The 15,328-nt window shown below is 36.1% G+C and overlaps 1 protein-coding gene across 17 annotated transcripts in view; it reads right to left on the reverse strand.

The window, feature by feature from the left end:
• Window positions 1–260: 260 nt before the first annotated feature.
• The window catches only part of SOX5 (SRY-box transcription factor 5), a 993,366-nt gene continuing 978,298 nt past the window's right edge, over window positions 261–15,328 (reverse strand). For all 17 annotated transcript variants that reach the window (XM_081821346.1, XM_081821353.1, XM_081821350.1 and 14 more), the window contains 2 exons: window positions 11,897–12,113; window positions 261–10,295 (listed from right to left, as the gene is read on the reverse strand). In XM_081821346.1, the coding sequence (XP_081677472.1) occupies window positions 9,992–10,295; window positions 11,897–12,113 (521 nt within the window). In that variant the 3' untranslated portion in view covers window positions 261–9,991. The remainder of the gene's footprint in view (window positions 10,296–11,896; window positions 12,114–15,328) is intronic.

Here is a 15,328-nt window from a genome sequence, read left to right on the forward strand (position 1 = left end):
TGATTTAATCTTCTGCCATAGTGGAGTTTCCCAGTCTTGTGTTGGACAGATAGGGTGAAAGGCCGATTATTTTACTCTTATCAGGAATTTAGTTGTATCAAGGCTGCTTGGCAGTTTTAATAATACTCAGGCTACCTCTATTTTGCCTCAGAGTGTGGTTTTCCCAAACTTTGCTTGTGAGCATAATGGGTATTTGTCTCCTCAGCCATGAAAGACTGCACGGATTCAGTTCTGCCCTTTTTTTTTTTTAATTTTTAAGATTTTATTTATTTATTTTACAGAGAGAGGTACAGCAAGAGAGGGAACACAAGCAGGGGGATTGGGGGAGGGAGAAGTAGGCTTCCTGCGGAACATGGAGCCCGACGCGGGGCTCGATCCCAGGACTCCAGGATCATGACCTGAGCCAAAGGCAGATGCTTAACAACTGAGCCACCCGGGCGCCCCTCAGTTCTGCCCTTTGAAGATACCCAGTCTGACTCTCCAGAATCCTACCTTTTGAAGATAAAATCTGTCAAACATCTTGAAAGGGAGACTAGCTGTGCACTTGAGGCAGGTCCCACATCTGGCTGGACTTTGTTTCCTAAGCACTAAAAAGCAACAGGAGACCTCAATCTCTCTTTGAGAAGCTTTTACCATAAATCTCCTGCATCCTGCACAGCCATAGAACTCAGAAAATATGCCATTAGTAAAACCAGTCTTGTGTTTGAGGTCCCTCAAGTTTCTGATTTGTCACTTCAGATCCATACAACTGCTTTGCTGGTCTCTTTTTCACGCAAGAGCTGCCAAGACTTTTATGGCAACCTTCAGAATTTGCTAATGCCTTCATTAAATAGAAATGGTTAGCAACCATCAGCTTCACCTAGGACAGAGTCTTGATTTTCTAGAATTGTGGTTCAATAGTCTCATTTTTCTCCTCTAATGCCTTTAAAATACAATTTTTGTGATTTTCTAGCTTTTTCTAGTTGTTCCAGGGGGAGGGTGGCCATTCACCACCTATTACATTTATATAGAAGCCGAAGTGTCGGTAAATATTAAAATGATTCTTATTCTCATTTGAAATCCCATATCACTTATAGTCTTTGATGCATTAATCGTATTCTTATATTGTTTTATTGCTTAATGTATGCTAGTCTTATTTCCTTGGAAATTATAAATGTTGAGGGAAGAAATATTGTTTTATGTCTTGTGTAAACCTATCGTAATACTGAACATAGCATAATTAAAAGCCAATTTGAAACATCTGATAGTTGAAAAAGCTGGTCTATGGGACATGATAAATATTCATCACAATCACAATTCTTCCAGCTTTATCCTTGTAAATCCTTGTCTAATCCATATATCCAGTTATCTATTCATATGTATACCCTCTCTCTTGCTGACCCCCTGCAAATTGTTTGCATAAAACTCTTCTCAAGGACTGATAGAGTAAGCATATAGGAAACAAATCTGTAGCTTTTGTAAATCTGCTTACAAAAAAAGTGGCTCTTTGCATTGTTTCTTATCCTTTAAGTGTGAAATCCATCCAAGAATTTAGGGCAATGAAGGTTTATTTCTCATGATAAACTTGCATGCTTCCTTCAATTAAGCAATAAGAATTCTCTAATCCATGTAGTTTCTTCTTTGCCCTGACTGCTATGAAAATAAGGGTTATTTTTTTGTTTAGTGATCAGAGTTGCATGAGTGTATGTGTAATCTGTTTTTATTCTTACTCCTTACCCCTTGTTTCTTTATGTGGTATGTGTTAATTGTACATTTTTGTAATTGTGTATTTATCACAAGCCGTACCAAATTTTGAAAATGGGTGAGAGTCTATATAATTATATAAAGCCAATATGATGGACTAGAGAGCCAGAGGATCATCAACTTTGACATGGGTTAGGCTTTTTTATTGCCAGGAGAACCAACTTAGCATCATTTACTTAATATTTGCCAAATATTGAATCATTAGCACAACTTCATATGATTATCATTCATTTTTCCTGACTTATATTTTTTTATTTATAAAAAGGTTTAAATATCTTTCCATGATACAAGCTCAGGCTTTGTGTGTTTAAAATTTACAGGAAAAGGGTAAAATTTCCAAAACTTTGTAAAGGTTTGCCAACATAAGCTTTGGGCATCTTGAAGTATCTGAAAAATTAAATTGCCTTTTAAAATTTTACTAGAACAATAAGAGACAAAGATAAAGCTCCACCAGAGGATTTTATGAGCAAGAGCCCAAGATTTGGGTGACATAATAGGCTATAATATCAAGGCTTTAAAGATGTGTGGAATTAATAGGTTAGGGAGAAATTGATAACTCTTTAATGAGGACAATCTAAAATTTTCTTTTCAATAACTATAGTTAGGATTTGTGCCCAAATGTTATACCACTGGCAATTTCTTTTCATTTTCCAGATGTCAGATGAGCTCAGCCCATAAGAAAGCAGATTGTTAATTCCATTCATGTATGTTAACCCTGCAGAAGACACGTTGCTTGAAGGATCATTTCCAAATAAAAAGGACAAGCTATGTAATTATTTGGAGCCTACTAGTAATGATTACAGTCCCGAATGAGACAAAAGTTCATGCAACCACAATTTGTAAACTTGTGCTGTAATCAGTTGTAGGTTTGGTATATAAGGGAAAATGAACGCTTACTGAGGGCCAGTGTTGGAGCAAGTTGAATAAAGTCAGTCCTCTGTGTAAGTCATTAATTACCTAACTATGTCCTGTGGTAGTTTCTCCAACTTTTTATCAAGACCACATTAATTTATCAAAAAAGTTATCATGCCAGTGATTTTTATAAACAAAAGACTTTATTTCAAATATATTTTACAGTTTGTGTGTAATTAGGATTGCTTTCCAGACTCTGAAATTTAATACTAAATTGAACAAGCAAGGTACAAAATGGTGGTGTTTACTTAGGCCTACTGAATTCCTACAGTTCTGGTTTTTCTTTTTTTTCCTTTTTAAATTGAATCAGTAGAGACATCAATGATAAAACAGCTTTCATCCTCTTGGTTATATTTTAAATAGCAACAAAATACCATTCCATTCCATATTCGTCTGCGTATTTAGAAAATGGCACTAATGGGGGGGTAAAATCTCATGAATCTGGACCTGACTAATTGAAAAATGATGATTATTGTGATCAGAGCCGAACTGGTTCATTCTTGGTGGTAAAAATAAAAAGCAAATTGGTAGAACAAACAAAATTGTAGGACAGATGTTTAGCCTGTTTAAGAAAACATAACTATTTTTAAGAACCTTTTAGCAATACTATTGCATACACTTTACATACTAATTACAATGCTTACTTATAAAACAGTTCTTCTCAGCTAGCTACTAGGTTGCTTCAGCAACTCAAGAAAAATAAATCTTTTTTTTTTCATAAATATTCTTTAACTCAGACATCGGTCTAATTCATGCTTACCTTCACCTCCATTGCTATAACTGAGGTTTCAATGATGGTGTTAAGTTGTAAATAGGGATGACTGCTGAACTTCAAAATTCGGTAAGAATGAGTGTCCTGATTTCTTAAAAACACACATGTGAACGTCCTCAAAACACCAACAACTGAAATTGGCAAATTTGAGATAAATGAAAAAAAAGAGAGAATGGGTCTCTTTTCACTATTGCCAGTATTTTTTGGTTGTTCAAGGCATTGGCAGTAAGAAAACAATCCATTATTGCATGCTAGTCCTAAATATTCCATAAGAAACTAAAAAAAAAAAAACCAAACAAAAAAAACACGTAAAGGCCAAGAACAGAATGCTTCTAAATTGATGTATCACAGGACAAAACTAAGTGAACTTTATTTGGTAGGAAAGAGAGGGTGGTGATTGGGACTTCACCCCTTGAGGGAACAGGTTTCAGAACCAGCCGAGATCTTCCCTGTCCACATATTGTTAGCATATCCATTATGATAATGCTGTTTTTTGAAGTAAGGGGATGAGACTGACCAGCGTAGCCGTAGGTGGTCCATTATGAACACTGCATGGAATGTTTATCTCTTCACTTCTTCAATGGCTATTTTCCTTTCAAAAGAACCTCAATTTGTTTTGCAAATACTAAGTGGCTGTAGCTTTGTGAGTTTCCGTTATATTTTCAGTGTTCCGCTCACTTGGGAGTCTCTGAAGCCTCCTGCTTTGCTCAAGAACAACGCAGAGAACAGAGCAGAGAAATGAGGATAACGTACAAGCATGGCGCTGGTGGATCAAACGCAATCTAGGAGAGCTCTTTCCAAATCTCCAACTCTCGCCACTCACTGACCCTAAGCGTCAAGGTTTTCACAGAGGCTGAAAGTTAAAGGATGGTAGGCCGCAGGATCTGCAAAATTTGACACGCCAGAAGTCAATAGGAGAGGAAAATAGCCCCACCTCCTGGTTGTTTTGAGATACCAGCGCATGCCGCATAATCACGTGGAGCTGTTATAAACAGCAACAGCTTTATCTCTATCCCTAGAGATTCTGATTCACTACATCTGGAGTCGCGCCCAGGCATCTACACTTTGAACAGTTAATTCTGAAGCTCCATGGACCAGACTTTGTAAAATACTTCAGTTAAGGGCTACAACCGGTCGAGTGTTACTAGAGTGTATCCTCTTTATATACTTAATTTATATTCATTTGAACCAGATGCTATCTGACCTAGCATCTTGGTACTTACTTAAAAACCAAGCAAGCAAGCAACCAACCAACCAAGGAAACAAACAAAAACCCCTACAGGAACCGGTTACACACAGAACTATCAAGATAGAAAAACATAATATGGTGGAAAAGACGAGCAAAAATGGTCATCGGAAGGAAAGGAGGCTTCTCGTTTTTCACATTTGCTTAAAAAGTTGAAGGTAGAATCCAGAGGCTAATGGGTATTTAGAAATACCCATTATTCTAAATTAGATGCCAGCAAGGCAAATATTATAGTGCTTAGTAATTTCACAATCTGAAATTTACATTTTTTCTATACAAACAACAGGATAAAATGTAATTTTAAAGTGTAGAAACCCTGCCCCCATGATAGCATCAAACTTAGGGAAACAACATTAAAAGTGCTTCGGACTGTAGGATTTTAAAGAGTATTAGACTCAATTGCATATGAGAGCGATATCTTTTGACATTATAGTGAAGCTAGATCCCTGCATGATGAGATGCATTATCATAAGTTCTGGTGGTCCTTCTTGCAATGTCCACCGCTAAGAATTAAATCCTTAGCTCTCAGTTGAAAGTCCACCTCAGGAAGCGGGGTTATTTATATTGAAAATGAAATTATTTTCCGTGCTTTTACTCTTTCCATAATAAAACTAAAGATTATACCTTCATAACAAGAATGGTGAAAAGAAACACAGTATAATAGGTAAAGAACACATTTGCTGTTTTTATTGGTGCCTTGCATGGCAGTAATACTGAAAAAAGAGAATGCAAAAACAAAAAACAAAAAACAAACAAAAGAACAGGTTGGTGGCAACCCACATCTTTTTTTTTTAAGAGTACATAAACTCCTGTTTTATTTTTATTGTGGCATGAATGGTAACATAAAACCAAAAACATGAAAATATACAACTTATATTACACTATGTGTTATGAACAAAATATAAATCTATAACTCTATGTTATATTTACATAATTATTTATTTTATTAAATTTCAAGTGAGATGGTAGGTTGCACATACTTTGTTTTAAGCTCCAGGCATTTGATTGTCTCTTTTCTACTTTTTTTTTTCCCATTTTGACTTGTAAAATCCAAAATGTTAGAAGGACTAAGAACTTTAGAGCCGGCGGAGCTGTATAAATACTGTTTTAGTGAACCAGTGACAGAAACACTGGGAAGGACAGGAATCAATCAGTAGAAAACTTAACAACATCATCTTCAACTTGGGAAACTGATAGTTATAGGAAACTTTAAAATTAAATACTGTAAAAGCCTGTCTACACAAAAACTTATGCCCTATAAGAGATATCTGAACCACTTTAAGTGGGCTTCATAATTTTCCTTGCAGACCCCATAATTTTTATTTTACTATTAACTTGCTAGACAAATATTTTATAAACCTGTTTGCAAATATACAGTTGCTTGTTACAATTCAATAATTCACCCATTAGAATGAATGAACATTATTTTTTGATGTTTTAAATGTGATAAAAGAGATTTCCGCTGGGAACAGTGGCAACTTCTGGATTAAGAAAATATATGAAATTGGGACCACAAAATAGTTAAAGATAATTTTCTTTAAAGGAATTAAGGTAAAAGTCTACTCCGAAATCAAATCTATGAAATAATTTCATCAAAGAAAACTCTTTTATAATCGTTCCTTATAAGAGGATTTGGTTTCAATAATAATTATGTTCTTTGGGAGGGATTTTATACATGGTTAACTTTTAAATGCAGATGCCAAATAAATGTTAAAAATTGATTTAACTAATTAATAAACGTACTGAAGAACAGTTTTATATTTTATCCAATTGCAGTAACTAGCCAAATTATTAGTAACTTGTAAATGACCAACTTTAACCTATTTTCTCCAGTGATGTTCTCTTATATTCATATTAAAACATGACTACTTCTGGAGGAACTGATTACAATAGCCATAAAATGAGAGTTCAGGCAAGATTATTCCTCAGTACTGGGATGAGTGTGTACATGTGTGTATGCGTGTGTACGCGTGAGAGAGAGAAAGAGAGAGAGAGAGATAGAGAGGGATATGTGAACGGGGAGGTAGGAAAGGATAGAGGAGGGAAATGTTATCTTCATTTCAGTTTGATCTTACTCTCATTTCCTCTACCTTAGCTTTTTTGATCATCATGGGGCACAAAGAAAGAATACAAGGTTTTAGGATCCTTTACAAAAATGATAAACCAATCAAATGCCAAAAAGGCAATGTGTTAACACATTAAGTTGCTATTCATAGCACCTTTTATCAAATGACTTCAAGCACTTTAAACATCAGTATAATTTTTCTTGTTGTTTTCTTCTGGGGAAAACTAAGGCAAAGAAACTGCGATACCCAGTGAATTCTATGTCAGAACACGAGAACAGAACGCGGGGTTCTGGACTTCCTGTTTTCGTCCAGGCACGGTATAGTCTCTCTGACATTAACCTAACTAAATAAAATTAACTTCTGAATTTCAGCAGTTAAGGGTCACCATTAACAATTTCGCTTTCCCCTTCAAATGAAACAAAATAAGGAACAAACAAAAAAAGACCAAACAGAAGTGTTTTGTCAATTCACCGGTAAGTGTGTTAGAATCGGTTTCAGCCATGATTGCCCTCAGGGGCATCTACCTGGAGCTAAAACAAAGTATTCTTGTAGCCCAAAGTCATGAAATGAAAACAAAGCATCTTTATAACGTGGTGTAAAATAAGTATCCAGCAAACGTGAGAGGTGAACCCACATAAGTCAGAAAGAATTTGTTAACAAAGACGAAGAACAAATTTTTAAAAATCTGTTTTCACATTGTACATAATAACGATATAAAACGAGTGTCTATTTTTTTTCCTTATCCAGAGTGCTTAAAAACAAAAACAAAAACAAAAATTGGCTCTAGATGACTGTGGCAATTAAATAACTAAATGAGTGATGAGAGCATAAGTTAATTAAGATTGAACACGACCCTCCTATTCACTCCTTTGTATGAAACACCAGAACTTGACATTGTTGGGGCCAAATTTTTAAAAAGGAGAAAACTTATTGAAGGCGAAGTAAAATTGTGTGGGTGAATGTGTGTGTGTGTGTATAAATATATATATATATATATATATATGAGTTGGAAGATGGAAATTTGTTTTAAATATCTAACAGCTTATTGGCTGCACTTCCAAATCAGAGGAGAATAAAATAGAGAGGGAGAAATAAATTATACATAACTTACTAATCTGGGAACAGCTGACCATTATTATTATTATTACTATTATTATTATTATTATTTTATCATCATCATCATTACAACACTAGCAAAAAGAGGCAGTTCAAATGAAAATACAGTCATCAAAAACAAACAGAAAAACAAAACAAAATCTCTGACATGCAGGATATGATCAGCTCCTCCAAGCAAAACCCCAGAGCAAGTCTTTTGAGAGAGAGAAAAATAAAAAGGAGTTTTTTTCTTATTTATATGTAAAAATCAAACTTTTGGGTCAGGTTTGAGGGGTGGGATAGGAAAATGATGACTGGAGTGAAAACCATAGCACATCCAAGCTACTGGTTGGAGTATTTACTGTCTGATACTTCAGCACAAATAATGGCAATTGACTTTAAGTGATTTTGCATTTATTTGTACAAGCCCTATGACTGCCTTAGCATTTGGCTGGCAAAATCTAAATAAGCAGTTCTGTCACCATCAGTTGTTGCTCTATGCACATACTCTGCTGGAACCCAAAATGGGACGTCAGTGGATTCATCTTACGGCGAGGGAAGACTGGTGGCGAGGATCACTGGGTTCAGCCAGGCTCCATTTTGTCGGGCTGCAATGACTTTTAATCAAATCCTGCTTTTTATGGTATGGGATGCACATGGCCCACAATTGTGAAATGCAAATGGCCTCTGCCTCATTTCATGGAGAGATGAAAAATACCTTATAAAATCATCAGTTCCATTTCCTGATCAGGAAAGAATGGAATGTTGAAGAAATAAGCTAATTCTGTGTTTCTGGAAAATGGCCAAATACAATCAAAGAAAACAATGATTGTTTTGCTCGAAGTTATCAATAGGAAAACAAACAGAAATCATTAAGTAGCAAACATTAGTGGAACCAACTGACCAGGAAGAAGGGACATCTGGGAACAGTTTGCTAGTAGCTTCCATGTTATACACGCACACCTCGATTACACAGGGCCGCCTGATCCATCCAATAATAATCGTATTAGAAATTTAAAAATATAATTTCTGAGCCCTATCTTGGTTGTCATTTGAAGTGCAAAGTCAAGGTCAAGGTTGCTTCCAGACCAGTCACTCAGGAGGATGTGGGATTTCATCCCCAGATGTGGGTTTAACTCACAATGGTTCAATGTTATTCCTATTAGTACCATAATCACACACATACATACACACAAAAATCCAAGATCAGAAAATATTTTTTCTCTAAATTTCTTATGTCTCTCTCTCTCTCTCTTTTCACCTGAGAACAGCACCTACAGTTTCCATTAAAAAAAAAAAAGTCAAATCTCACCAGCTGCTGGTATTTCAGGTTTTTCAAGGGATTGTCTAAGATATAACACTGTCCTAACTTAAGAAGGAACAGGAAAAAGGAAAGGAAAAAAAAAAAAAAGGAACTGGGTCAACACTTCAGTACAAATTTGGCACTTGCTCAAAGATGTAGTGTGGTGTGCAATAGATAAAGAAAGTCCTCTAAAGAAAATAATTGCTTATTTTGTGGTGGATAGCAAGGAAGTTAAAAACAGGCTCTTTTTCCCTCTTCCCCCCCCATGCACAGACTTCCATCTTTAAAGTATAGAGATGGAGAAGGTGGAGAGAAGTAAAGAGAAATTCATCTTTCTTTTTTTCTGTCAGGTGCATTACAAAAAAAAAAGGAAAGGAAAGAAAAAGAAAAGGAAAAAACCCAGAAACCCCAAAAAACAAAACAAAACTTATTTCTTTTTAAAAATTGTAGCACAAAACAACAAAACACATTCACAAGCCACTTGTTGGCACTGTGTACCTGAGTGAGAATTTCTAGAACATTGTAGAACAAACAGCCATAAAGTTTATTAAAAAAAAAAAAGTTGACGGGTAAGACTTCAGTGCTTGGATGTAGCAGCTGAATTACTGGCATTATTTTACCCATAGCTTATTTCAATCTCTTGTTGTTGATATTGTTGTTTGCTTGTATTTTTTTTTTCCTTTCCAAGCCTTTTGAGGCTGAGGTCTATTAGTCAGCTGATGTCCCAACTATTTAAGACTAACAGTTAAAGTAACAGTCAGTGTATGAGAAAGTTAATGTGCTTGGCCACTGGTAAGGATGAACCAGCTAGGGCTTCTTTAAGTCCTAAGGTCACAACAATCTTTTGACCCTTATCAGTTGGCTTGTCCTGCAATATGGTTTTCACTGTCACTCCCATAATCTACATCGGGATCATCCTCTTCCTCATCGAACTCATCATAAATTTCTCCGTTGATGTCCTCAGCCTGGATCTCTTCTTTGATATGTGGCTCCTCTCCTTTCACGCCGTAAGTGCTCTGGATAACGGGCATCCCAGGCTCTGGGCTGCTGGACACACTCGAGTGCTCCGAGGGCAGGTGAGGGGAGGGCATTCCGGCCATGGCGATGGCTCCAGGGTACACAACACCAGCAGTGGCGATGGGGATCTGTGCTTGTTGCCTGCAGAGAGGAATACCGCCCCCCCCCCCAAAAAAAAAAAAAAAGACCGTGGGTGAGGGGATACTCACATGCAGGCTTTACTGTATAACGAATCTGTTCAGCTTGCCCAATTCTAAAATAGTGTTTCTCATCCTATTGCCCAACATTTAAAAAAATTGCATCCTCCTGTGATGTCGATACCTTACTTCTGTCTAGTGCTTGACAGATTACAAGGCATTTACATGTGGTACCTATTTGATTCTTAAAATAATTGTTTTATTACTATCTTATGAAGAAAAAAAACCCTGCGGTGCAGAAAGATTAAGCAGAAGAACTTGACCGCAAGTTCATGTCTCCTTCACTATAACATCCAGAGGTTTTAGAAATAATTAAACTAAAGATAATGCAATTTTAATGGGAAAAAAAACCCCTAAAATTACTCAGAATAAAACCAGAACTGAACAGTATCACTTTGCCCACCTGGTCCCTGCCATAGCTGGGGGGGATAGGAAGCAGGGTGGACAGCTCTGCATCTGTACAAGGCCCTGGGCTTAGAAAGACCCTATGTTTGGTTTAAAGTTCTGCTGCCGCAGTCTTGAAATTCTTAACTCTTTAACAGGAACCCCACATTTTCATTTTGCCCTGAGCTCCACAAATTATGTAGCTGGGCTTAGTGAGAAGGGATTAATAGATGATGCTCACTTATGCCTTCTTTCAATCATTCATTCCTTCATTCGTTCATATGTTTACTATTTCGTCAGTGCTGGGTTTCGTGCTCAGCTCTGAGAAGACTCATGCCCTGGGATGTAAATCACAGGCCACTGGTCAGAGCAGGCAGACTCTTTCCAGAGATGAGGATAGGGCAGACTTTTAAAGTTTTTTTTTTTTTTTTGAAGGTATCCTCTTGCCATTTTCAGAACAGTATTTACTATTCTAAGCAGCCCTCAGGATCTTACTAACTTCTGTTCCAGATATGAGCAACTTTACTTCTCTGCTTTCTGAGAAAATTCTGCAGAAGCAATGAGGCTGCAGGCAGCATAACAGGACACCGTAGCCAGGCTCACTGAGGAAGCAGGGTAAAACCTCCTGGGAGCTACATTCTTGATTCCCCAGAAGTGAGCCTTCCCGTTCACAACCTTGTCGTGCCCTAAGTAGAATCTCCATTTTGCAGGATCGACAAAGGCCACACGTGTGCCTTGATCGCCCAGAAATCCCTCTATATTCCGAAGCAAGTATTTCTTTTGAAATCATTTTTATGATGTATGATCTCAAACAAGGATGGTGTCGAACTTGTCAATGTGATGCCTTAGAAGTAACGAACACCAACAAGGACAAGAACCGATAATACTTCTCAGTTTTTAATAATGAACTACACAACTATTTACTTTCAGCCAGTTGTCAGGAAAGCTCATGGGAGAGCCAATGTTCTAGGCCCTTGGAGTCACTTCATCTGGAGATATTCTTTTTCAGGATCATGTGGGGGATAGTCTAGTCTCTGAAAATACACTGAGTTCAGGTTCTTTTCCAAAATGCTGGCTCGCAGCAAAACAAATATGTCTCACACCCCATTAAGTATATAACAAGAAGCATTCCCCATGAAAAAGCGACTGAAATGTCCATACCCAACATTGAAGTATTGTCGCATTTCCTGCCGCCTGTTCCGCATGATTGCCTTGTATTCACCAATGCGCAGCTTTTTGCCATCCACAAGGCAGGTGCGCTTCGGCCGGGGCTTGTATTTGTAGTCGGGGTACTTCTCCAGGTGCTGCTTGCTGAGACGGGCTTGCTCCTCGTAATACGGCTGTTTCTCTAGGTTCGTCATAGCTTTCCAGCGAGATCCTGTGAGGAAAAGAAGGTTAGGATTCCAATATGCACAGCTGCGAAGCTTCCTAAAAAGATAACACTGAGAACAAGAAAACCTACAGTAAAAATGCTGGCCCAAACCCAGAAATACATAAAAATGTGTTTGATTAGCGAACTATGACTCATGAGGTGAGATCCCACAAGAACAGCGGTGTTGCCGGCTGTGTCCTTAAGGAAACTGTGTACCCGAAGATACAAAGGTGGGGCGATCTATTTTTTTTTTTTTCTGGCTGGAATTAACAATGTAGCCAACCATGTATATTATACATTTAAAAGCTCACAGATTAAATTTAAAGAATATACCTTTCGTTTCCACATTAGACCACGATATGTCAACTGTGAAATGAAACGTTTTGCAAAAACTTATTATACATTTTCAATCTGTGGCTAATTATCTAGTTACTGAGTATTTTTACATGGGGGACACATTATTTACTACAAGGTTTCTAACATATATTACATATAATTTTCTAACATATATTACATATAATTTCTAACATATATTACATAAAATTTTCCTCAAAATGTTTAAGTATGCTTTCATGAATGGTTGCATTTAAAAATTCATTTCATTAAAACTTTAATTACAAAAAATTATATAAATGAACATGCACTGGGTAACTACTGTGTGCTAGATACTATGCTAAAAACTTTACATAAGCTGTCTCATTTTTACCTTTCACTGGAATCCTGTAAGGTAGTTTTACATTTATACCTATTTCCAAAGATGAGAAAGTTGAAGTTCAAATAGACGAAGTAACTTATCCAAGGTCACACAACTATTAAATTGCAAATCTGTGACTCAAACTCAGGTTGGATGTAATTGAACACGAATATGCTACAATGTATGTTTTTAGATACCCAAACCCACCTGCTATCTATGATCTAGTGGACGTCAGAATTACAAGAATAAGTACGTATGGGTAAGATTTTTCTCTTAATAAATCACTTTCAATAATATATAAAGATGTCATTTCTTGTGATACAGTATGCATTAATAATATTAATCCAAATTGGTAATCCAAATTGGTTCTCCCCTTCTTTTCACTTTTGATTTTGGTTTGGATTCAACTAGGATCACACACACACAAAAATGTTTGCAGCTTAATTAAAAATAATGATGCTACGTTCTGCATGGAGCACTGGGTGTTACATACAAATAATGAATCATGGAACACTACATCAAGAACTAATGATGTAATGTATGGTGATTAAATAATAATAAAAAAATTTTTCAAAAAAATAATGATGCTAATTCTCAATATAAATGTGATTTAAAGATTTGGTTCTATTACTGTGGATATGTGTAGTAGTAAGAGAAGTAGTGGTAATAATGATGACTTTTTATTAAGCATGTGAGGAGAATCTATTTGCGGATGAAGTGTGTTTATCAGCAAGTAAACAGTTCAACTCTACCCAAAAGCACAAAGACCAAAATAACTGGAATTGGGAGTTCCCTACCAAATATGTTCTGGTACGGAAGCCTATACCTGCCTTCCAAAGTCATCTAAGGAAGATCTTAAGGCTTTCAAATGGGTTCATTACTCAACCATAATTCCATATCTCAAATGCAAATAGTTTACTGATGAACAGTTCTTCCCTACAAATGCTGACAATTCCTCAATATGGGCTGTTACATGTATTAAAGGAATACAGTAGAAGGGACGATACTCTTCCCTTAGAATTCTTTCCTATTAGAACAGATGTTGCCTGGGTGGGTATATTCCATGCAGGTGTTACAAAAATTTATAAACAGATTTTTTTCCAATCTAGATAGCCAATATGATTTTATTCCATTTACTACAGAAATCCAAGTTACAGTTCAAATAATAGAGGTTGTTTTTCTGTTCCTTTCTCAAACTTGTGTTTAAATAGCCACGTCCAATAATTTGTAGGTACAATCTCAAACTCTATATTGCCCAACATTATTCTCTAGAGGTATTGGAAAACATTGTTATTCTCAGGGCAAATATAAATACAGATAAAGCTATAATACTATTTACTAGATCAATTCTTTTTGGGGTGTTTCTTACAAGTATGTACAACAGATTTTGAACCTCAGATTCGGGAGTGCAAAAGTGAGCTTACCAGAAATAATTTACTTAAGAATTAAAGAAATACATTAAAATTCCCTATCTTTATCACTAGATAGAACAAAGAAATTAGCATTCTCAATTAGAATAGGAATTGCTAAGGGTTCTTCTCTAAGTCTAAATGTTCTATAAGCTCAAAAAGAATACATTTCTCTAAGGAAAAGGAATGTTTATGCCTCATAGTAACCTGCCTCAGAATGTGATGACTCTTTAGATTTCCTACTGTGTGCATCATGCTGTATTAATTACTGGATATGCAGTGGTAAATCATTATGTTCCTTATCTTCTTGAGGGCCATATGCCAGTGGAAAAGAAATACATTAAGCTGCTAATTAAAAAATTTATTATTTTAATTACAATTGTGGAATGTACAGGAAGCTAAGGAGTTGGGATCAATCTTTTGTAGGTCGGGAAGGCTTTGCTGTGGAAATGACTCCTATAAGAATCAGAAAGGGAGAGCTTTCTATGGAGGAAGAACAGAATGGTCAAGTGGGAAGGGGGATTAGAGGAACTTAAAGTCGATCTGGCTGAAATGCAGAGGAAAAAGGGATATATATACAAATATATATATATATATATATGTATGTATATATATACACACACATATATACACATATATATAATAAATAAAAGATATATATTTATGTAAAGATAATAAAGATATATCTATCTATCTATCTATATAAAATAAAAGATGTATAAATTCTCAGACAAGTTGGCTTCTAAATCTGGCATGTACTGGAATCACAGAATATTTAGACATTTGCTAATATAATTTCTCTGGAAATATCCCTGTATCCTAAATTACATTTTAAAAGATGGCCATATCCTAGTGATGTCTTTTTAAAATGAAGAATTAAGGTAGCCTAAGCATTGTCTGTAGCTGGCAAAATGGCTAACTATTCCATTTTATGACAGTGGAGACAAAGAGTGTTTCGGTTTGGTGGTAAATGCAGTTTTCATTTTTCAATAACTTTTGAATAGGGTTAACCAAATGACAAGTTTGGTTTTGGTTTTAATGGTTTTGCAGGTACAGCATCCACTGTATATAGCTACGATGTGAACCCTGAGACACACTAGATGAGCACTTTAGTTCTC

Source organism: Leptonychotes weddellii, chromosome 5 (assembly GCF_054177405.1).
Source record: "Leptonychotes weddellii isolate Sample4059 chromosome 5, ASM5417740v2, whole genome shotgun sequence".
In the NCBI taxonomy this organism is placed as follows: Eukaryota; Metazoa; Chordata; class Mammalia; order Carnivora; family Phocidae; genus Leptonychotes; species Leptonychotes weddellii.